This window comes from Paramormyrops kingsleyae, chromosome 1, assembly GCF_048594095.1.
Source record: "Paramormyrops kingsleyae isolate MSU_618 chromosome 1, PKINGS_0.4, whole genome shotgun sequence".
Classification (NCBI taxonomy): domain Eukaryota; kingdom Metazoa; phylum Chordata; class Actinopteri; order Osteoglossiformes; family Mormyridae; genus Paramormyrops; species Paramormyrops kingsleyae.
Genome location: NC_132797.1, coordinates 70,196,431 through 70,220,550, shown reverse-complemented (window position 1 = coordinate 70,220,550; position 24,120 = coordinate 70,196,431). Strand labels below are relative to the sequence as shown.

Here is a 24,120-nt window from a genome sequence, read left to right as displayed (position 1 = left end):
TAAACATGTAATCTTAAGAGCAGTGTTTGACGTTAGAACACAGTACCCGAACCATTATGCCATTTAAAAGCTATTTTATTCAAAGACAATGTCATGTATAAACTATTTTAATAAAGGGCAATGTACAGTGTGACATAGCAGTAAGACAGCTCTGGGGTTCTGAAAAAGTATCATTTCCCATAGCCATGTGAATGGCTTTAATAGAAATAACAGGTTAAACAGGTTGAGTTGATCAAGAAATCGCTAGTCCATAAACCAAAATAATGCTCACATCATATAACTGGGGGAGTATATTAGCCTTACAACATAACTTAAGATAATGTGCAAAATACAGCAAGAAATGAAATTAGAGCAAGTTAATTAAAAAAGAAAAATCATCCCCAAATGTACTTTGATTCATACGAATTAGGAAAATTATCTAATCCTGTAGAATGAAGTTAGTCTGTCATTTAGACTGGTGCTTCAGTTTTCTGTACCATTCGGGGGGTTCTTTCTTTGTCTGGGGAAAAAAATGTGAAAGTGACACATTTAATTATTACAACAAATCAATTGAAGCACTAAATTGCACAAAATGTCTTCTATGCATTCCTTAAGTTACATTCAAATAACAGAACGGTATTTAAGATTTTCAGTATAACCCAACGAATGTTTATTAAACCAACTAAATTACATATTACAAAATAACAATTCGAGTTTAAAAACAGTTAAAATAATTATCTAGGTGCCTACTCAGGAAAGAGTTAATCCTATAGCTTTGACATGCAAAAGAAGAGAAAATGTATGATCATAAATGCCATTTTAAAACCTGCATAAATTGTTTTTAATTTTTACTTTAAATAACCCAACTACTCTGGAATATGTTTTGACAAACCTGTGTCTATATAGTGGTTTGTTCTATACAAGTCAACGACACACACAGCAAAAGCGTGTTAAAATGTTTTGCTCTGGGCTTGTTTGTTTAGGGTATCTGGATAGTAGGTTGTTATGCTCACTACTGTTGATGTGATGTCAGCCTAAACATTGAAATGCAAGTCCACAACATTACAGAAAACAAACAATATATAAGGGTAAAACGTTTACTCACAAACACTGTTGGTTTTGGTTTGGGTTCATCAGAAACCTCATCCTCCGCACTTTTCATCGGCCCTTTAGACTTATAAGCTGAAGATCCAGGTGTGACGTTAAGCTGAGGTGGCAAGATATTACCAGTCTGCCTCGAATGCATCCGGATAAGAACCTGCTTCATGACAGACAATTCCTGGAAAGTGGAGATGACATAAGATGAAATCAGTTGGAGAGGTACAGCCTGGAAAAGATTACCTCTGAAAACATATCACTGTATCCACACAAAGACCACAGACTAATCCGCTGCAAACACTATTACGGTTGCTGTTCCCAAAGTTGACTTTTGTTAAAAGAATAATTGCTTTTGCAGATGGGCCGTGAGACAACATCTACATGTGGCAGTAGAGACATTAAATTTAATGCAATGTGGATTACGTTCAATGAATTATTGAACTGGCACTTGCCAATACAGACATCTCACATAAGGCATATGTGGCTCTCCTTAATTCATTCCCCTTAGCAAAGTGTGGCCCTATGTTCAATCCATGCTATTACTGAATCCCACAATCATGTCAGTGGTTTGGCCACAAACTTCATTCTTTTGAGTTATACCGACCAGCAGTTGTCCATATCATGCTGCTGCACGTTGGCCCTCAAAAGCCACTTAAAAACCTGGTACTAGTGCCTTACATGGGTATTACAGCCCATCTTATAGGTGTTCCCAAATTATAAAATAATGCATATTATGTAAAATATAATAACCCCCTATGTGATTATAGTAGGTTTCAGGGACCTAGTATTTACCCAGTATTATTTTTTTCCTTTTCTTGAGTTAAACAAATATATTATATATAATCATTGAATGCTAGTTGAATCATTCAAGTGATAAAAACATTACATAATTAAAAAAAATAATGCATAAAGATGTGTTCAGTCTTTCTGTACGATACTACCAATCCTCATTTTCAAGCTTTCTGATGAATCCATTTGATCTACAGACACTGATGGAGAGAGATTTTCAAAAGAAGAGGAGACAAAGCTGCTTGGGTGGGGACTAAAAATACATGTATTGTCACCACAGAGTTCGTAGTGATGCAGGATAAACACAAATGCTTTGCAAAGCGAGTGGCAGAACTGGACTGATCACTTCACAATGCAGCAAAGGCATCAAGTAGGATTGATTATACACATATAATTTTAATATTAACGTTAACATATTTAACCATTAGACCTACTTTGATAAAAACAGACTGTTAAAAATATCCATAAAATACTGTTGACATATGTAATAATATACAAATGGCTACAATAAATAACATGCCATGTAAGAGTTTCAAGAAAAGGCCATCTGTGAACTGACAGATAATCAAATGCATTCTGTACTTAATGTCCATTAGAATAATTGCCTTGAATGCGTAATCATTTTCTCTATCAATTCTGTGCCTCTTCTAGGTTGAGACCAGTCTCCGAGTCATTTAATATTTCTATTTATCGCTGCCGGACCATATGCGCTGGCATGTAAAAAAGCTCACTGCAGCTGTCTGTGTGGATTGCATACTTTATGCCAACATGCCACTGGAAGTTGTAAACTCGGCAAAAATTATGCCAGGGGAAAACAGATATAGTATAAATGCATTATCAGCTGCACTTCCTTTCATATGAAGAAGTTTTTCCACAGATATTCTATTGTTATAGTTTATTGGTGGAAAGATGTGTCAAAAAAAATAAAATCTTGAAATTAAATGAATAAAAGTGAATATATTTTATGTCTTTAAAAATCATTAAAAATTGAGAATGCACGCAATTCCACATTACTGCACAGGCTGAACAAAATGTATCAACTCTCATATATCAATAGTGTGGGATGTCAGTTGACAACTCTAGTCGCACAATATTCCCATTTAATTCCTGCCTGTATAAGTACAAGGCATGCAAACTCCAGTGTATTTGGATGTTTAAAGCTACCTGAACTAAGAACGTTCACATTTTATGCTAGAAACACACATTGATAACATCCTGTGAACTAGTATTCTGTAAAATGTAACTTGTTCAAACAAGAAACTGCTGCTATGGGCTTGTGTGTTTATACAGCAGGTGAGATGTGATGATGCGACAAAGCTAACAGGCGAAAACCAGCCGTCTCTACACTTGCTATCTGGGAGAAACACCCTTTAAACAAACCATACCGTATCTTGCAGGCAAAATAAGACTACGGACATGTGAATACAAGGAGTAATTACACCGTGGACTATAAACATGTGCATTTTCAGTCTCTGAATCTTTCAATATTTTGGTATAAATATAACTACAGAAACTAAAGTAATTGAGCATAAAACACAGGTTATGGTTTTTAATGATTTTTCTTAATTAGAATTAGTCCTTTTATTTGTCTTATTATTATTATTATTATTATTATTCATCATTTTCAAGTACACAGATTATCATATTTTCTAATTGTTACAAACGTGTTACTAATCATAGGGATCGGTTGAATATGTAGATATGACAAAGATTCCAGAGAAATCCTACAGGGTAATTCACCATTACTGTGACGCTCACCAACCATTACATTGATCATACTTATGACATATTGTTTCACTGGAAAGTTGCAGAAAAATTCAAAACGTGTTTACAGTTACACTAGTAAATCTGATTTTTCCTGCTTTGGTTTTACGTGTTGATGTCCTCTACAATAGCTATTGTCCTGTGTACTACACACACCTTAAAAATAAATGTTGGTTAAATTCATTGAATGGAAATACACTGGTTACTACAGATGAATACAATGTATAACAAATCAAAAAGGCCAAAAGGATTACATCAATAGAGGAATTAGCGCTGCAATTTAACAGAACCTGTACAAATCATACACATGCTGCCATCTATTGCTCTACAGGCACACTGCAATATGATTTTCTCAGTCAATTGTCCATAGATTATACGCCATACTGACTGAGTCTGGGAATCATAAAATGATACGATTGCCTTCTTTCACTTCCTCCTGAAGTAATACCTTATATACTTCAAAACTGACACAACAGGATTTTTTTTGCCTGTGAAAAGCTAAGAAACATGTCAGTGTGGCATCTTAAGAATTCCCTGATGGCAAGTGACTGGCACTTCAAAAGTCTAAATCGGCAAAAGATTACCCTTTCCATGTTTATTCAAAAGAACAAAAATATCTATTATTACTAAACTCTAATGTCATGAAACATTTCCAGCAGGAAAAGCACTACGATCGCGAGTTACCTCTCTGTGACTCAGAAGCCTTTCGAGATCTGCAGCCATGTTGTTCTTTACCTGCAGCAGGGCTGATTTCTCTTTTCTCAGTGTTCTGGGAAGAATACAATGACAACGGCATCACATTCTGATTACAGAAGAGAGATGCTTTGTCATACATAGGGAATACAACCCAACAGCCATCACTTTCAAAATATAACTAAGCTAGATTAGTCATCATTTTAAACTCATTTAAAGCCAGGCATAATGTAACTTCCTCTTTTCATTAACACAGACAGTGCAAATGTGTTTATTGACTGTTAATTGGTTCGTTAACTGAGACTGATTGTTAGCTAATTAGTGACTTTCTTACAGGTTAATTACGGAAGAGAGCTTTTACCAGATAAAACAGATTCAAACTGTGTTTTTTTTATTTTTTATTTTGTGTTGCAGATTCTTTATTTGGTAATCAATGCCGGTAATCCAAATGAAATTGTTGCCAGAAAAAGATGCACTGAGCTAACAAAGGGGGATACGCCCAGCCCATACCTGACAGTGTCCTCCAACTCGGATATACACTCTTTCTGTGCGATGATCTGGGCATCTCTCTGACGAATTGCATCAATTAGGTAGCTTTGAGGCTGCTGAGCTTTCTGGAGGAGCTGATTGGCTGCTTCAACCTGAAACACAGAAACAGTGATTAACCAACCTTATATGCACTTAACTTTTGTTGCAGGGGGGTCTGGGGCCTATGCCAAGCAGCACAGGATACAGTGGTGGGGAACATCCAGTCTATTACAGGTTCACACATGCACACACCACAGCCAGTGTGGGGAAGTCAGTTAGGAGATAAAAACATCACAGAAAATAGCAGAAGTGGGATTCGAACCCGCAGTACTGGAGGTGTGAGCCAAACGGTGCCGACTACCAAGCTGCTACCTGCTGATCAATATATCATGATTTATTACAGGAGACTTTTAATTGGTTGAAAACAGCAAGTTTTGCGTAACTGAAAATAATAGTAACCGGGGCAGTTTGCTGGCCATGTGTTGCAATGTTCTGGTGTCCAGGTTTCATCCTGGGACTCCAGGTTTCTCTTGCAGTCCAAAGACATGCAATTATGAATGACATCTTCAAAGTGCTCATTGTGCCCTGTGTTGGATGGATCTTCATCATAAAATCCATATCTTGTTAGGTGAACAGCAAAATCTAAACATGACCTATGAACCTACAAATCATTTGTCTTAGCCATGAGATATGTGTGGCTTTTAGACATGTAATCTAAAGGCATTCAGCCTAAATACACATTCACCTTTGCATACAAAACCAAAAGAAAAAAATAAAACACAGGAGATGTCAACTTCAGTTCCTTGTGTTAACTCAAACTCCATGGCCATGGTTAGAGGTCAGCTGGAATCGCAAAAAGAAAACAACGCCTTTCTGATGCATGGCAGAGAGACGCACAATCAATCACACGGCAGAGCTGAATGAACTGTTTACTCTTGGTGTGAACCACTCCTGGGATCACTGGCAGCGTGTGGAGTTCCCATGTGCTGTGAAGGTTTCTCTTTCATATACATGTGGCAGCACGAGAACATCAAGCATAAAGGGAGAGACTCTCTGTTGCACACAAGAAAACGTTATGGCCGTCGTTTCAGTACCAGCAGGCATGGCTGTCAAACACAGTATCCACTTAAATGTTCAAGAAAATATAATCGAAGACGAATGACCTGACCATGTTTTTATCATCAGGTGACACCTGATTTTTCAAAAGATCCACCTGGTTAATAGAAAATCCTTTACTATGGAGATTAAATTTTCCCAACCCTTACAATTACATCTCTGATGCCAGAGATCATGGCTCTTTTTCCTTGGATTTCAAAGTCATCTCCTCTCAAAAGGTCTTGTTCTACAAAATAGCACCAACATGTTATAGCTATGTTACTCTTAAAATGATGATGGTGACATAGTAACTTTGGCAAATTTGTGAATATCCAAACTACAGCAAAAACGAACAAAAAAAGGAAACGTGGACTGATCTACAAATAATAGCAATTTTTGTTGTTGTAAGACGTGAAAATTTTGAAGCACGGTGATGGTGATTAAATGCAGCAGCAGAGAATTACGGAAGCATTCATTCAGGTGATAAGGGAGAGTTTATATAAACTGCAAGCAAAAGATGCTTAATAAAACTGAACTGCTAAATCCAATAGCAGTGCTTAGAGTCACACTATTAGGTAAAATACCTCTTCAGCCATCTGGCCAACATGAGCAGACTGTCTCTCCAGATCCCTTCTCAGCAAGGTGTTCTGTTTCTCTAGTTGCAGCAACCTCCTTGCCAGGTGAACACTGGGAACACAACAAAATGTCAGCCACACACACTGTAGTAGTTGATGTAGCGTGTATAGATTGGGCCTGGGAGGTGGTTGAAACTTGGAAACAAGTCAGTTTCCTCCCCCCTCTATAAAAATGGAGTGCTTACCACTGCTTTAATCGCCTTTTGGCTGTTGTTGGCACATTTGCACCATAACCATACGAAAAAAGAACTCGTTCTGCTTCATCTTCATTTTCCACTGTTTACAAAACAAACAAATATGTCAGAAAACATGCACAAATAAACAACAAAAAATGCTCGGCTGCGAAAGGCTGGCGTGAAAATGTCAGCAACTATGGGGCTAAATTTTGACGAAATGGGTTTGTACATATACAGTTAATATACTATTAAATGGATAACTCCCCCAAGCATTTTTTGACTAGGCAGGAGAAGTAAATGTGGCTTCCCCCCCCCGCTTCATTTGTTTACCTTGCTGAAATGGGAAAGGAGATGTCTTGATATATGTTGGCACGTACGGGTAATGCCGCCCACAAAATTGCGGTCTACACAGAAAACATCAATAGCAGCCTGGTGTCTGTATAGACTCTCGCTATACATCAGACTGAGCCAAAACACCAGCAGCTGTGAAGTGGACTTAAACTATACGCTTTGATTTCCTCCTCATTTAGATGGGCCTATTGAAAATGTATGTTCTTCCACAGCCTCTTTATTCCCTCCGTTTCTATAAATCTACAACAGTTGAGCAACCTCGGACATAGAAGGCCTTCACCACACTAATGTCATCGCAAGAGTGGGGCATTCAATCTTTCACACTCCCAGTGTCACAAAGGCACTTAAAAACTCCTATTAAATGCATCAGAATAAGTATTTTCGTTCATTCTTTCATTCCATCAGATGAAGAGTAAAAACAGAAGCTTATCTTTGGTTTTTCACAGGTGCCGTAGAACATTTCCTCTACTACAGTCCTTCCATTGAGAAGTCATAGACAGTTTAAGTAAATACTTCCTGGTGTTAACCACATTCTACAGCAACCATTATTAAAAGAACAGAAGGACTTTTATCCATGGAGAAGGCATGGCGTATGGCTACAAAATTCATGGCAACTTTGTTGAGACGAAAAAAAAAAAATCACCAAATATAGCATAGCGAAGGCTATACAGAAATACCCTTATTTACCAAATAAATCGAACATGTGGGCATCACACCAGATCACTTTTTTCTCTAGTTAATACGTAAGATGCAAAATCTCATCATTGTCTACAGTGTTAAAATGACTAAAATAATGATTGAAATAAGTACCAAATAGGGAATGGGAATTTCAGGTGTTAAGCTGAGCAGGAATACTGGAAACATGGGGATTTATTTCCAAATAGTATAAATAGAAATCAATATAACAAAATTAGAGATTTAAAAGGACTACATGAGAAACTCAAATAACCAAGTTTAACGCACACACACACACACACACACACACACACGTCACATGCGCACGCACAAACACACACACGTCACATGTGTACGCACAAACACACACACAAAAAAACAAACATATCAGCTAACCCACTTTCAGCCGCCTGCATGGTGACATCATCAAGCTCCTTCTCTAGCTTTTCGTACGTTTCTAGGCGTGCCTGATGTTCCGAGATTTGAGCCTGTAGCTCTGTAATCCGTTTCTCTGAGGACATCTGAACGTGGTAAAATTCTTTAGTCAAGACCTGGTGAAGAACATACTGATTTTAGACCAAAAATACAAAAAAAAAAACCACAAAAAAAAAAAAAACAAACAAACAATCTATTGTAAGTCTATTAATTAAGCCTATTTAACAAGTGTAATACGCATCAGTGTGGAAGACAATGGAGTACCACCAACAATTAGTAGGCAATGAAACGGCAGTCCGTGTATAAATGTGGCAGCGGTAATATACAGTTTTGAGTGTACTTATACATTATAACCTGATATATAGCCAGACACAGAGCAAACTACACTTTGGCCGAAATGATTAAATACGATGTATGTGACGATCCATGTCCACATTAGGCGACTTGCCTCCAGCTTCTTCTGCTGCTTCTCACATTCCATTTGGCACTGACTGAGATTCTTGGCCGTTTCCTCCTGCACCATCTGAGTGCGCTCCACTTCAAAGGACTTCAGTTTCACTTGACTGAGCAACTCAGCCACCCTGCTGTCTGTGCCGAGCTGAAGCTGTCTGAACCTGGAAAGGCAGGACAGCTGGCAGCCAGGCTAGAGACTGATGGGTCATGGGGCAAGTGAATGCATAAACCCCGCCAAATACAGTGCGCTTTCATTTTTTACTCGCTCTTCATTACAGTAAACGGCACAACAAAAGGCGTTTTCATCCTACCCCCATTACCTTATTCAAGACAAAAAAAAATAAATTTTTTTCCCCCCCAAAAATATGTATTACTATGAACACATAATCACATTTGAATTATACAAAATCAGACAGCTTATAACAGCTTATAACTGTGAAACTGTAGAAATTGTTGAAGCACCAACTGTATAGTTCTATTTACTAAACAAATTTTGCATGCACATATTTCAAGATTTTTTTTTTTGTTGCTTCAAGGAGAAATCTCATTGTAGGAAAACTGGCACACTATCTCACAAGCAGCCAGTGTCAGCTGCAGAAGTTCCAAAATTCCTTCTAATTACATCTTTAAAGCAGGTCTGTTTTAGATGTGACACCATCAAATTCTTATTTTCCGTGGTTTTCTTAAAATAGAAACGTACAAGCTTAACTCTTCAAACATCTCAGCTGCAGTGGTGCATCTGCCATTCCTGGCTCAGAGTGCAAACCATGTGACTCCGGACGTCCTGCCCCCAATCCACTGACACCACCACCCGCATAAAAACTCAGAGAATGCTCAACAACTGCTCTGAGGAGCAGCAAGAATCTCAAGCATGCAGAGCAGCAGCAGAGACGCTCTTCTCTGACATCAGGAAATAAGACATGAGAAGCAAACTGAAATCTGCACTCTTCATTAACTTTCTGCAGGTACACACAATTTTAACCACACACAAACATTACTCAGTCGAGAAAATAAAGCCGTGAACCTGAAAAAGTGTCTTTCCTACATAAAGTAATAACTTCAAAAGTAACTTCTTTAAAACTAACCTTATAGCTGATAGTGTTCAAACGACAGAAAAATGTAATGCAAAATAAAACGAGGTACCGTTATCGAACATTCAGGCCGAGGGGTTTAACGTTAGTGTCACAATATTGAGAATTTCTCTCTCTCTCCCTCCCACATGTACAATAAAATAATTTATAACATGTACATAAGACAGCCTTTAAATACATGTCACTAAACAGAAGGATAACACTTACTGTTCCAAGATCTTGTCATATTTATCTAAGGCTTCTCTTTCAGCTGCAACAGCTCTGCCTTTTTCCACTGTTGCATTGTCTCTTGCCTCACGCAGGTTTCTGATTAGTAAAAGTACATTAAAAACAAGTAGTAAGTATTATCCTGTAAACTGTGTTCTTAGCTGAAATAAATTATTTTTGAAGATCTGCTTATTTACTTGATACAAGTTTCCATTCACTTAAAATCAACAGGTAGCAAGGAGAAACATGTTACTGGCCAAAAAAAAGCTCACTGGATTGATAATTTAAAATATTCAGTAATTTGTTTCTCTTCACCTGTTTTCACGCTCGTATATCTCTCTTGATGTTATTTGGAGACTGTCGATTTCCTGATTGGTTCTTAGTCGAATCTGTTCTAGCTCAGCGCGGAGCTTGTTCTCATACTCGGTTTTGTAATGATCTCTACGTGGAAGGAAGAAAAAAAACAAAAAAAAAAAAACACAAACATAATTCCTAATGCAGTTTATGTGATTATGTGACATCAACTATTCAATCACACATTACAGGCAGCCAGTTGACCTTAGACCCCCAAAGGTTATTCTTTTGGAGTTTTTGCTTCCTCTCTTTCGTTGTGATTTGGGGGTCTGTCTTTCATTCTCTCTTTGTCTTTCCTATTCCATTTTTGTATTAGTCTGTATAAATGATGTAGTAATGTACCACGACACACCCATGTAAAGCACGGGTCTTAAAAAAAAAAAAAAAGGGGGAAGATGAAGGAGCTTTCTTCCAAAAATGTCTTATTGCTTTAAACACTTCTACATGTACAAGAAAAGCACTGGGAACAAATACAATGAATGAAATGGCCCTGTTGCGATGCGACAGCACACCCCCTCCCCACACCCCGCCCCCCCCCCCCCCGGTAATACGCAGCTTCTTAAAGCTCTGCTGCACCCTGCTGCCCACCTCGATGCCACATATTTCTCATAGGTCTCCTCCCGGCCCTTCTTGCTCTCCTCCAGCTGGGTCTGAAGCCTTTCCAGACGGTCCTCCTCGTGCGCACAGCGGACGCTCAGCTCCGTGTTCTGACGGTTCAGGTATTCCTTGTCTTTCTGTAGAAGGGTGACTGACTGCTGCAGATTAGCCACCTGATAGAGTTTGGAAGTGCACTCAGTGAGCCAGACAGCAATATCATTCATAATAAACAGTTAAAGCAACAGTACCCAATATACTACTATTTAGTAATTGTGATCATGGCAATAGTAAATGTTTTTTTCTTGTTTCGGTTACATAGTTCATATATAACAAAATAAAATATTACACAAGAATCACGGAACAAATTTGACCATTGTTTGTCGGTTACCATAAATTTAATTACACAATACAGGCTAAACAACATAAAATAAAACAAACATATCCACAAATAAATGCACAATTACCAGCTTCCAGGGGAGTGTAACATTAAAAAATTTAAGTGCTCAATTGACACAGACAATTGTAACAGTGCTGAGATCGGGAAGACATTTTTGTGGGGAAAATATATATATATATATATATATATATATATATATATATATATATATATATATATATTTTTTACATTTATGTAGCAGCTGTTTCATCCAAAGCACATACAACTCAGAAAGCAGAGTCAGCCGTCCCTGGACTTTGCTGAGAATGAGATTTGAACCAGCGACCTTCCGATCACTAGCACAGCATCCTATCCCACTTCGAAACAAAGTGCACTTAAGCTTAATCGCCTACTTTCGTACATTTTTTTTGGAACGGTTCTCACCAAGTACAACTCAGAGCAGGTGCAGAGCTTGTCTATACCAGGGCCGAACTAAATGTACCTTTGCAGCTACAGACAACACAGTAAATATATAAAAGTACAAACAGGGAAACCAAAATTATTATGAAAGCATACCATTTTACCTCTTTGTGTAGGTGATCCCTTTCCTTAGTCTGAGCACTATGTACCACTTCAAGCGTTTCCAGTCGCCTTCTGAGTTCAGTAATTTCAGTCTCAAAGGCATCCCTTTCACTACAGGTGTAAAAACACAAACATGTACTCTGTTCACGTTTAGTCCTGGTATTATTCTACTGTTGTGTTTCATAACCCACCCATGCAATCCCAAACATTTACTGGGCACCAGGACATGCTGTGGTGTATCACCGTTTGACTTTGCTGTAGTTCTCGCGCTTGAAGTCCCCTTCGTGAATCAGCTGCCTGGTATCTGCCAGCTCCAAGGTGAGTCGCTGACACCTGATCTCCAGGTCCGAACGAATTCTCCTTTCTTCTTCATAGCTCTTAAAAAAACACATAATGACATTTAAATTTCACATCTATAAGAGTAAACTATTCATCCAATAAAAATGAATTAAGCTGGCCTTATTCGAAATCTAACATCTTATTTTTTTAATTTCTCCTAAAAATAAAATCATGCAAAACAGAAAAATGGTATTACACATTTTTAGTGTATATATTCTTTTTAAAGTACATTCTGTAAGTGTTAAATTGAACATTTAATTTAAGCAATACTTCAATAAGCACTATACAGTAATACGCAAGGGCTAAGGTATCAGAACTGTTTACAGTCTCAATTCATACCTCCATTAGGGACTTCAGCTGAGCTCTATGGACATCCAGGTCTTCCGACAGGCCATTCTTTCTGAGATGAAGCTCCTTTATTTGAGCCCTCAATGGGGTCACAACTTCATAGAACCGTACCTGTATTCCACATGGGAAGAATTCAGAGTCTCCTTTCTCCTCACAACATGCTTTCACATGATAGTTGTGAAGAGATTCTCAACCTACCAGCCTGTATACCAATATTATACTGCAGGACCAACTTCTACTTCCCTTGCTTGTACTTTAGACCAGGGGTCACCAACCTTTTTGAAACTGAGAGCTACTTCACGGGTACTGAGCCATACGAAGGGCTACCAGTTCGAAACGCCCTCCTAAACTTATCTGAACTTCATGTATAATAAACGTTTTTTGTTTTTGTTTTTTTTTTTTAGATATTGTCATTTTCAAATCCATATCATTTCAAACGTGATTAAAGTAGAACAGCAGCAGGATAAAATTCAATTTTAGACGCTGCTCACTGCACAGCATTGCTGATGTCCCAATTTTTAGAACAGGTCCGCGGGCGACTCATGTGCTCATTGGGGGCATCCTGGTGCCCGCGGGCGACTCATGTGCTCATTGGGGGCATCCTGGTGCCCGCGGGCGACTCATGTGCTCATTGGGGGCATCCTGGTGCCCGCAGGCACCAAGCTGGTCACCCCTGCTTTAGTGCAGTCTTTCCCAATTTTTTTTATCTGCCAAGGTACTTTGCAAAAGTCTTAGGCAGTAAAAGAAAATTATGTTTAAATGATCTTTGTGTTGGTGTAAAATCATATTATGTCTGTCATGGTGTGTCAGCATAATTTCTCCTAAAATCACACCAGTGTTAGCAGCAACCATTCAAAACACCCATGAATTTTTTTGACTCAACCATTGGCTGAACAATACTTCAATGATTTTTTTTTTTTTTTAATATATAAACCCCCCCCCCCCCCCCCCAACTAATTAAACAATTAAGTCGACTAGTGGTGAAGATATCAGCCTATGAATTTTACAAAGTACTGTGGCTGGATACGTCTGTGTATATGCATGAATGAACAAATAACAAAACAAACAAAATTCTCACAGATACATATTCCGAAATGGACAGCTTCTCCTCCGGAAGCTCCTTGAGTTCATTGTACTTTTCCTCGGTGAGTTCCAATTCTCTCAAACTTCGCCGAATATCTCCCGCTTTTTCACTAAGCTGTCTGTTGGTCTCCTCCAGCTGCTTTTGTCGCAACAGAATAGTGTCCATCTCCTGTTTCCTTAAAGCTTGCTGTTTTCTGTTTAGAAATAAGCATCACAGCCAAACAGGAGAAGATATTGGAAAAGACCTTGGTTATTTGGATAATCAACGCATCTCTCTCTGATTTATTGGAGCACCAACTCCAAATCGGTAAAACACCCACACAATTGAAAATTAAGAGTCTTTCTAACCTGGTTTCTTCTTGTTGAAGTTTAAGTTGGCTGTCAAGTTGCAGTGTGAGAAGCTGTTTCTGATGAAGGGTATCATTCAGCTGCTCTTCTAACTCTTCAATCTGTGCAAATCATCTCAATGTCAATCACATACAATACATACAAGTTTACATAATACACCGCAATGCAGTCCTCAACATTGGTTTATTGTCATCTCAGCTCTGTGATGCATGGGTGATATACGGAGATGAAATTCCGTTCCTTACTGCAAACAGAATATAAGTGTCTTGGATATTAAAAAGATTGACATAAAACAGTAAAATCTAGATATGGACACAAGTAAAAAAAAATGCAGACACCGAATTAGTACCTTCAATGAAATAAATAAACAAACAAAAACAAATAGATAGACCAAAACAAAACCTGGCTTTCAGATTTAACCGGTGCCCTTTTCGTGCATTTAGTACTGGGGACTGTTTGAATGACATGATCAGCCGCCAAGGCTGGTGCCTCAAACGCCGGCCCTTTGTCTTACCTTGGTGAGGTGATCTACCTTGAGGTTATCAATCACAAGGTTTTTCTGTGACAGCTCGATTTTCAGCAGCTGCAGGTTGTGGAGCAGCTCCTTCCTCTCGATCAGCTGCCTGGTGACCTTCTGCGCTCCTTCTCTCTCCTCCGAGGATGAAATGTCTTCGGTCGGAACCGTCGTTTCCAAACTAAAGTCTTCGGACTCCAGCGAGCTCGACACGTTTACCTTTGCATCTTTATGTTTTTTGGGTGGCATTTTTAGCAATGGGCTGCTCTGGCGGCAGCACAAACTGGTAAATAATAAACTAAGGAAAACACTTAATGGCCAGCTTGTTATTTTCGGGTATCCGTATTTTCAAAGTGGTTATCTGTAGATGGTGATAGTCTGTAGATTTGTTAGTTTCAAACGTTATTACACAATGAAATATATAACCAACAAGACCGGTGCCTTAGAGAGTAAAATTCTAAAAAAAAAAAAAAACTGCTAAATTTCAATTACATTAAAACTGCATTAAATTAAGGACAATGTCCATTTATAGTCCTAGGGAAAACAACCCCGAAAAGACGACAGGGCGCACTTTTCGTAAAGCTACCACACTATCTCATCGTTACTTTGGAAACCACGCGTAGTTAGATTAGTCGGCGTCTTTTTAGCTTAGCGTCCTTTTAACGGCCACGTTGCTAAGCAGTCCGGCTACCTTAGCAGCCCAGCTAGCGCCGGAACAGCAGTTCGCTTTTCAATAATCCCGCTTCAGGGGACTGGAAACAGCGAGCTGACCTTTCAATCAACACCCAGACCTACTAAAAACATAACACTTATTCGATAGCACCAATACCTTCATGGACGCAAAATATACGAAGATTCTCTGTGCTGATTTAGATATTCATGAGAAAAACGAAAAAAAAAATACTAACGAATTTAAGTGTTTTGCATGCGACGAAATGTACGCCGAACCACAAGGGGCGCTATGAGAGTAAAATTTTTCACCACCTTTGCCCGGAAGTGATAACTTTCAAATATTCCAAAATAGTCATTTTGTCGCATTCATATAGAAATTTGTTCGGTGTTGGGTGTTTAGTTTGATATGCACACTGATTAAATTTTAGTTGTCCAAACGCTTTTGATATACTAAAGATCCGAAATACCTGAATATCTGCAACTATACACGGCTATAATTGTTGAATCAGTAAAATATTAGATGTGCAAATTCGTCTAAAGAAATAACCTGAGAAAATTAATCTCGATTGCCAATGACGGAAGCATATAACCGTAAAACATTTATTCGATAGCGGTAAGTGTAGCAGTAACAAATGTACATACTGAATACATTTCGAATGTGATACCAAACTGTTGAAAAGATTTTTACCAAAAGGGGAGGACAAAAGTGACGTTTCACAGTGTTTCTCCAGTGTCAGAATGCTTTATTTCATTCGATTTAATAAAATGACACTGATTAAAATATATATGTTGTAATTAGTGGTCCAAGAACAGGAGCATTTAAAAATGTACAAATTAGATTCTTAGTAAAGAATTCAAGTTTTTAACTGAATCGTAATTTCATTGAACAACAGGTTCATAATTAAAAATAAAAAAAATCTTTAAATCACATCCATACAGATGGAATAATTGAAACAAACATTGGGTGAGATTCTTGGCAATCACAATCAAGCAGGTACTGGGAGGTGGGCTAGTGACTATTCAAGGGACCAAATCTCATTTTCCCACCACTACCAGTAAGTTTGGAGGGAGAACAAGCTTGTGCAAATAAGGAACACTATACAAGTCATAGTAATTCACATTTGCATGAGTGTCATTAAAGTCAGTCTGTGATTTCATGTCGAGCAACAACCCGGACGTGATGTGGGCAGCTTCGACTTCATTATCAGTGGTGCACATTAAACATCTGTCAAAATAAAGATACCACAATTGTGAATTTGTGGTTTCAATGGAAGATTTAAGTTTAATGGCTGTGGCACATACATCGAATGGCACCTCAGTGTGATGATGCATTATGAGAAAGATCAAACTGCATGAAATGGCAGCTCATTACCTTTGACTTTTTAGTGAATAAAACAGCTTCTTCTGATACATGTGCATCGGGTGATTCCTTTGTCTGACTGTCAGAACTACCCCCATCCGTTATGCTGTTTGGAGCAACTGAATATGTATTGTAACCGCTGTCCACCTAGAGAGAGTGGAGAGAAATACTAAACATCAAAATCAACAGGCAGCAGGCTTGACAATGAAGACAGCAGCACTGCAATGAGTAATATATATACACATGCATACATACACACACACACACTATCTTCCCAAAGGGATTAAAATGTATTACTATTCTATTCACCAGCAATGCTGAAATTTTCATCATTCAACTGTAATATCAAGCACCTCTGCTGAATTAGGCAGTGTCAGCCAAGCAAACCCCAGCACTAAAGCTGTATACAAACCTGAATACTGCTGTCATAGGGCATGGTGCTCCCTTCAGCCAACATGGAGACAAACATATTAGAGTTCTCCATGTTAGTCATGCTTCCCGTCCTAGAGCTGGTTAACCGCATAGGGCTGCTGTCCACCTCGTCCCTTGACCAGGCGCTATAATCTTCCTGATTTTCAGCAGGTCCCTCCATATTCACTGAGTTATTATCCCCTTTTTCCACTTGCATTAGTTTTGGGACTGCCACATTACTGTCATCAAGTTCAATTATGTCATGCAAGGCTGCTTTATATCTTCCTGAGTGGGAGGGCATAGGGGCTGAGCTCAGATCTAGCTCAGTTGTGGGCAAAGTGCAGTCAGGGTGAATGCATTCCTTATCAACAGTAGGTGACATCTGTAATGGGGAGGTCCTGTATTGAGGCCGCACCCAGGCACCGCCTCGGCGTTGAACTGGAGAACAGCTTTTAATGGGAGAGCATCCCTCAACAAAAGGACTCACGGTACAATTATTAGTGTTGGGGCTTCCCAGAGCAATTCTGTCTGGGGTTGTGAAGCTTAACTTCTTCCTCTCACCTGCAAAACATGAGTTCAATCTACAATGAAATCACCAGTCTGACAGTTTCTCTAAACATGCATCGTCATAAACCCGCAGACTGAAAATCTTAGAAATGCATGGCTAGAATCAGATATTCCTTCCCACAACTTACCCGACAATGGAGTTTTCACATACTGGAGAACAATGGGGGACAACATGGGAGACTTAAAACTAGGGGATGAATTTTCAGGAAGCGTAGGACTGGTCACACTGCCCAAGCTGTAATTTCTGCACCTGCCTTTGATTGGACTTGATGAGAACTGCCCCTTTAAAAAAAAAAAATGGCACCAGATCAAATTTCTATGAAAGCAAACAATTAAGCGTACATATACTTTTTCGAAAGTACTTAGTTTGGAAAATTTTAAAATATGCTCTTAACACAACCATGTAAAATACACTCACAGATGATGGTGTTAAGGCTGCGACTCCACAGTGCAGCGGCGAGACATTAACAGAACCCAATGGGCCACTTTTTCCATGAAATCTGTTTTGGGGGCTTTGCTCTGGACTGGAGGGTGCAGATGACTCTGATCCACTCCCATTCCCATCAAGAAAGAGCTTTCGTCGCAGGGAAGAAGAACTTAAGCTCTCCTGAGCTTGCTCTGAAACCTCTTCCATTTTGTAGTGATCTCCTATTGACATAAGGGAGGGAGACATTCATGTTATTAAAATCACAACCGGAAACAGGTGAAGACAAGATTCTAGAATATTTACACATCACACATACCACGATGCTGAAACATTAAGAGGTTATGAACATTTGCTTCTCTGCTTTTTAAAGTGCATGTTTATATTTACCTAATATTCTTTGAAGATTGAAATCAACAGGTAAAGATAGTACAGTTTGGCAGGTAGCTGCGAATGGGGGAAAAAAAACAAACAAAAAAGGACAATAATTATACATTTGTGGGCAATTTTATGAGATCACTCAGAATCACAAAATTATTTACATAGCCCAGTCAGATGCCAATATAACAAATCAGTAATCATTTTACAAAAAACGTTATAGTACAAACCATTGCATTTCCCCTCAGGACAATTTTCTTCAGAAATCCTTGGGGAAATTGAATCTAGAAAGTGGAATTAATGCATGTTAGAATTATAGAATTATTATACAATTTCAGCCATTTAATTCCTTTTGTGTTACCCTTCAAATACCCTTTTACTCCAATGATTCTCTACTGAACCACTTAAAGCATGAAAAGCTGGAATCTGACTTTCATTAATGCTGCATTACTTTAAGAAAAACTCATAAAAAGTCAGATGTAGACAATTCTGGTAGAGCCTGTAATTGAGAATGAAATTTAGACCTACTGATTTCATACTGCATCTGTGATGGCCCCTTATCTTCTACTTCACTCCAAGGTGAGGGAACGATTGTTTTCTTTGTGAAAAACTGGATTGAAATAAACTAATGCATCAAATCACAGCTTAAAGGAAACCAGTAATGCATTAACAAGAAAAACTACTTCAATTCCCAATGTGCCAGCCATCACACACGAGGACAACAGCCCATTTTTACAAAACAGATGGCACTGGGCTTTTACTATGTAAAATATATGTAAAACAACACAATAAACTTGTTATTCATTCATCATGAATATTTCCTGCACTATGTGAACTGTCTTTGCAGTTTGTCGCGAGTTTATGCAATATGTATTTTCACCTGTGCACTTTAAGTACCTCAGTGCTGTATCCAAGCAAATTTCCCCCTGGGATCATTAAAGTATATCTTGAAAGCACACTTGTGACGTAAGCAGAATGAACTTTACCTGCTCGATCGCATATTGTCTTTTTTCCTCAATCACTTTATCAGTCCTATACATAAGCAAAAAGAAGGGAAAACGTTACCAATAATGTGCATAACATGGACCTTTCTGCAGCAGGTCTTGCTGCTTTAACTAAAACATCTGCATGTTTCAGAATACATGCTGTAACAGAACGACCAGGAGTTGTGTTGCTGAATTGTTGGACTGCAGCACATGACTATTCACTTTTAATAAAGCAGTTTGTTTCAATATGTCAGTACAGGAAACTTATAGAAAAATACAAAGTATCAAAAAGGCTAAATAGATACTCCTTTGTCATTTTAATCTGAGAATTTACCTGGTTCGACTTAAGAACAGGGATTGACGTTGAATGTCTTCAGGATCAATTTCAACAGGCAGCAAACTTGCCATTTCATCTATGGACCATTTAAACTTGGCAGGTGTCTGAAATAAAACAGTATTTAACAGATTTCTAAAGGTCCATTCTCCCATTTGGTCAGTTTTGATTCAAATATTTCATTAATAGAATAGATTGTGGAATGGAATTTAACATGTGTCAAATAAGAGAAGTAATTACATTATGCAACAAGAACAAATATGGATGAATGGTTTATGTGCAAAATTCTAACCACTCACACAAGATTATATCGCCCTGCAAGGAGTTTAACCTTTATGATGGTAGCATCTAAATTTGTGTCAACAATCTGTTTCAGTTATGATGACCAAACAGTAGCAATCGGGCGAATTTAACGTCAAAATACAGTAAATTCCCCACTCCCAAAACACAAACAGACACACACACTTACGGCTGATGGACATTTCGAAGACTTAAACATTGAGGGACTGGCAACAACGGGCTCAAGCAGACGATGGTAATCATTAGGGCTTTCAAAAGGGTTGTGAATTACTGGTCGTCCGGGTGTTTCGGGTGTGACTTGAACCTCAGGTACATCTCCCATCTCCCCTCAACCGTGGAACCTACTTTGAAGAACAAGAGAGGGAGGAAAACAACACTTTTAATGAGACGTATATCGCGCAGGTCAACTTTTACTGAATACAACGGCATTTAAAGATCTGTATACTAAGGGGAAAAAACTACACTCTTCAAATTCGACAAATTTAATTTTAGAAATAACACCAAAAGTAAACACAATTTTACGTATAAATTGTTAATCGTTTTTAAGTACTTACAATAGCAGCAATGAAAAAACAAATGTTGCCCTGAGAGTGTCTTAACGTCCGTTTTAATTTTCCCTCAGTGTCAGCTGACCAATAGTAATCACGCGGAAATGCGCAATGGCCAATCACATTCATCTTTCGAAACTATGCGTTTTGACGTCATTTCCTTTTTGAAATGCGGTAACTTTATTTTTCCAGTGAAATGACAGGCGGTGTGGCTCTCTGCCTGTAGGATACGTTGTTGTGTTTGCTGTGCGATGTGTGTAAATAGAATATAGACTTTTGTATACATACAATAAAGTTAACATGGCAAGCGCTGCAAATCTTAATGCAGTTCGGGAAACAATGGACGGTAAGGTTGACATTTTTTATGTGATACACGATGGTTAGACTGCTTGAACAAATACGAACGACTCCCATTAATGTTGCTAAGTACTGAAGTGCATCCGTTACTTGTAAATCCTTTGTATGGCGCATCTCTTTACCAGGTGGAAGGCAAAAGCTTTTTCTATAACGTTAGCTTACATTACAAAGCATCTAAAAAAATCTATAACACAAGTCTTTTTAAAAAAAATTCCATTGCACCAGTCTTTTTAAATTTGACATTAGAAATGGCTTGTGTTGACTTATGTTTACAACAATGTTAGCACATGCTAAACACCCTGAAAAAGACGATGATTGTATTTACTTCATTGTTTTTCTAGTTCTGCTAGAGATATCAAAGCTTCTGAATACAGGCCTGGATATGGAATCTCTTTCAATATGCGTTCGTCTCTGTGAGCAAGGCATCAACCCTGAAGCCCTCTCTTCAGTGATTAAGGAGCTGCGCAAAGCATCCGATTCTTTAAAGGTAAAGGAAATTAGATGTTTTAGTTTGCACCGTGATCAGACACCGTGATGATGGCCTACATTTTATGCACTGGTGTGTGAGTGTGCCCTGCGATGGTTTGCCACCACGTTGTAGGTTATTCCCTGCCTTGCGCCCGTAGACTTTGGGATAGGTCCCCCCCCCCAACAGAGGATGGATGGGTGTGTTGGTGGGTGTGGCGTAACGAGTGCGTGTCCTGTGAAGAGCTGGCATCCCATCTAGGCTGTTCCCTGCCTCGTGCCCTGAGCATTATTCTTTTAAAAATATTTTTTAATAAATGCTATACATTATATGTCTAAAAGTACGTTGCTAAATAAAGTCAATGTCGACGTTGCAACATGTATTGGAAAATCTTCCCAGAATAATATAGGTTTCACTACAATAAAGGGAAGAGCAGCTTCTTATTAATGCCCTTAATTTTGAAATGAAATGCTGGACAAGCTGGTGTGAGCCTACTTTTGCCTGCATATGTACACAAGGAAATGATTTTAGTTTTTTTTTGTATTCCATTTAGGTTTCTGAAAACAGTACAACCTGAAGAGGCGGAAATGTCTTTTTTTGTTTTTGTTAAACTGACCCTGGTTATACCTTCTAAATAATGATGTGCAATGTTGTGATGTATTTTACATGCCAAGAAGATTCTTGTATGTATAGATGCATTTTTATGCAAACATGATAAATAAAACCGCAAGGACTAGTTAATAACCAGCTGGTGTACTGCAGTGTTCACTTGTGTTTCTGTTATTGTATTGGTGTGGCTGTTGTGCTGTGCACCGATATATATCATTCCAGAGTGGCGTGGTGATTCAGCACTGTTGGTGGGTTTGACACGCTGAATGTTTTTCTTCTATAGCTGTGTGGTTTCTGACCGCAGGTTAATTACATGGAGGTCTAGTAGATTCTCTTAATTATCTTTATAATGATCAGTTTGTGGTTGCTGGCCTGCATGTCTACTATATAGCTATTCTTGTACCCTGTACACAAGTTAATGTGAAATCTCAGACTTAACTTGTTGAGACTGAAAAAGACATTAACTGCTTATACATTTTTGAAAACTACTGTATATTGAAGCCTAGTAATGTTGACTGTGGTATGGAATGTTATTGGGCTATGCAGAACTACTTGACTAGATTTTAATAGCAATTAAAATTTCAATGATTTACATGCATTTGACAATTCAAATCTAGTGAATTACTAAATAAGTATGGTACCTTGGTATACGCGGGGTATAAGATATTTAGTGTGATATATATCTGCTTAATGCTAAGTTAATGTTATTTCAACTTTATTACTTATGATTTGCAAACAAAATCAGAATTGATCGTAGGGTCAAGTCGCAGAATTGACAGGTTGGATGAACATACGTAATGATTCAGTTTTTCGAAAACGCAGTGACCTGATACTGTCAGGATGGGATGTCTGACACAGACTCCTTCAGATTGGGTTGCCAGTTATGCATTAATTGAGCTGTCAGATTATTAAAAAATGGAATAACAATTTCCACAAAGGAAAACTATTTTAAAAAAAATATATTTTTTTTCATTTTAAAATGATATGGCTTTATACACCTTTAATTAATTTAATATTCTATAGATTCTTGCATTGCTCCCTTAACTACTGTCAGACATCCCACCTCTCCTGAAATCGGGAGGCTCAGTAAGGTGTAGATTAGATTCCTGCTATTTAGGTGTACATTTCTGCTATGTACCTTGGTTTTATTCTGGGTATTTGCCCTCAAACTACCATTAATATTTTCTATGTGAAACCATCTTTTCACCCCCTGACAAAGAAATGCAATTCAGGCTTGGTTACTTCAATAGAGAACAGCCTTTGTTTTCCATGGATGGCCAAATCTCAGCTTCGCCATATCAACAGGGGACCGTTTTTAATGATTATTTTCATATCCCATGGAAACTAAAATTGAAGACGTTTTTTTTTTCTTCAGATACTCATCCTTGTGTGCCAGTATGGATGTAGCAGGTGTATTTGTGATTGTTCATTGGACTTGAACATAAAACTATACACTTTTGTTCATTCTAATTATCGTGGGGGCCAGTAAAAACAGGTCCCCAGGGGTGGGATTTTGGCCAGGTCTGCCAATCTGGTCTGGGCTGCCTTTTCCAACTGCCCAAAAGCACTTAGCAAACCATCAAACAACAGTGTCACTTACTGACATATAACACTTCAGAGTAACAATAATGTGAAATAATCACGTCTTTGAATAGTGAACAGAGGCAGGGCTGGCCCTAGGTGTCCTGGCGCCCCCAGGTAAGATTTTGCTCAGTGCTCTCACCCGCCAGAGCAGCAGAAAAAAAATAATTGTCCAATTCATTTATATTAAAGACTTTTCAGTAGCACAGGGTATCTGTCTCTGTTTCAGAAGAAAAGTCAAAACTAATGTAAATAACTGTAATGTCACGAAATGCAGCCAGAGCTATTTCTTCTGACTTTCTTTCGTTCGCTCTTTTGCGCCCCAGAAGGAAATGGCGCCCTAGGCGATCGCCTATGTCTGAATATATGCCAGATGATAACGGAGGAGCAGGTAAAAATTGTTTTTGAAGTAGTTGCCTGACATAGACTCTAGGTGGCACACGAACCGTAGTCTTCAATTCCTGAATAATAAAATCGGGTACTTTTGGAGTAGTTCTAGCCTTGCTACGTCTGCTGTGCCATTAAATTATAATTATAAGGTTTTTATAGTTTTAATTTACAGTAACGATTGACCAGAACAGAGTTTGTTCTCTTCCCGGATTTGCTCCGGGTACTCC

General features: G+C 38.4%; 3 protein-coding genes across 6 annotated transcripts; 1 reads left to right on the top strand and 2 right to left on the bottom strand.

Annotated features, from left to right (window-relative positions):
• Positions 1-54: 54 nt before the first annotated feature.
• On the bottom strand, positions 55-15,446 carry pibf1 (progesterone immunomodulatory binding factor 1). 2 transcript variants are annotated; one of them, XM_023811598.2, is made up of 17 exons: positions 14,511-15,446; positions 13,997-14,097; positions 13,644-13,842; positions 12,557-12,676; positions 12,122-12,255; positions 11,881-11,989; positions 10,912-11,093; positions 10,285-10,410; positions 9,970-10,068; positions 8,667-8,832; positions 8,184-8,334; positions 6,767-6,857; positions 6,531-6,633; positions 4,834-4,964; positions 4,315-4,399; positions 1,085-1,258; positions 55-499 (listed from the first exon to the last, which is right to left on the bottom strand). In XM_023811598.2, the coding sequence occupies exons 1-17, from the start codon at positions 14,757-14,759 to the stop codon at positions 446-448; spliced, it is 2,274 nt and encodes a 757-aa protein (XP_023667366.2). In that variant the 5' UTR covers positions 14,760-15,446; the 3' UTR covers positions 55-445. The 2 variants fall into 2 exon arrangements, with proteins under 2 accessions (XP_023667366.2, XP_023668188.2); XM_023812420.2 differs by lacking the exons at positions 55-499; positions 1,085-1,258 and having other exon boundaries at positions 4,332-4,432.
• Positions 15,447-15,768: 322 nt separating this feature from the next.
• bora (bora aurora kinase A activator) lies at positions 15,769-20,589 on the bottom strand. 3 transcript variants are annotated; one of them, XM_023821756.2, is made up of 12 exons: positions 20,497-20,589; positions 20,112-20,286; positions 19,643-19,749; positions 19,309-19,354; positions 18,851-18,932; positions 18,553-18,606; positions 18,335-18,391; positions 17,939-18,168; positions 17,649-17,802; positions 16,955-17,514; positions 16,555-16,689; positions 15,769-16,407 (listed from the first exon to the last, which is right to left on the bottom strand). In XM_023821756.2, the coding sequence occupies exons 2-12, from the start codon at positions 20,262-20,264 to the stop codon at positions 16,387-16,389; spliced, it is 1,599 nt and encodes a 532-aa protein (XP_023677524.1). In that variant the 5' UTR covers positions 20,265-20,286; positions 20,497-20,589; the 3' UTR covers positions 15,769-16,386. The 3 variants fall into 3 exon arrangements, with proteins under 3 accessions (XP_023677524.1, XP_023677354.1, XP_023677438.1); XM_023821586.2 differs by having other exon boundaries at positions 15,769-16,689; XM_023821670.2 differs by having other exon boundaries at positions 15,769-16,689; positions 20,112-20,283; positions 20,497-20,582.
• Positions 20,590-20,669: 80 nt separating this feature from the next.
• mzt1 (mitotic spindle organizing protein 1) lies at positions 20,670-22,060 on the top strand. Its single transcript, XM_023797519.1, has 3 exons — positions 20,670-20,836; positions 21,189-21,334; positions 21,867-22,060. The coding sequence occupies exons 1-3, from the start codon at positions 20,791-20,793 to the stop codon at positions 21,888-21,890; spliced, it is 216 nt and encodes a 71-aa protein (XP_023653287.1). The 5' UTR covers positions 20,670-20,790; the 3' UTR covers positions 21,891-22,060.
• The last annotated feature ends 2,060 nt before the right edge of the window (positions 22,061-24,120 follow it).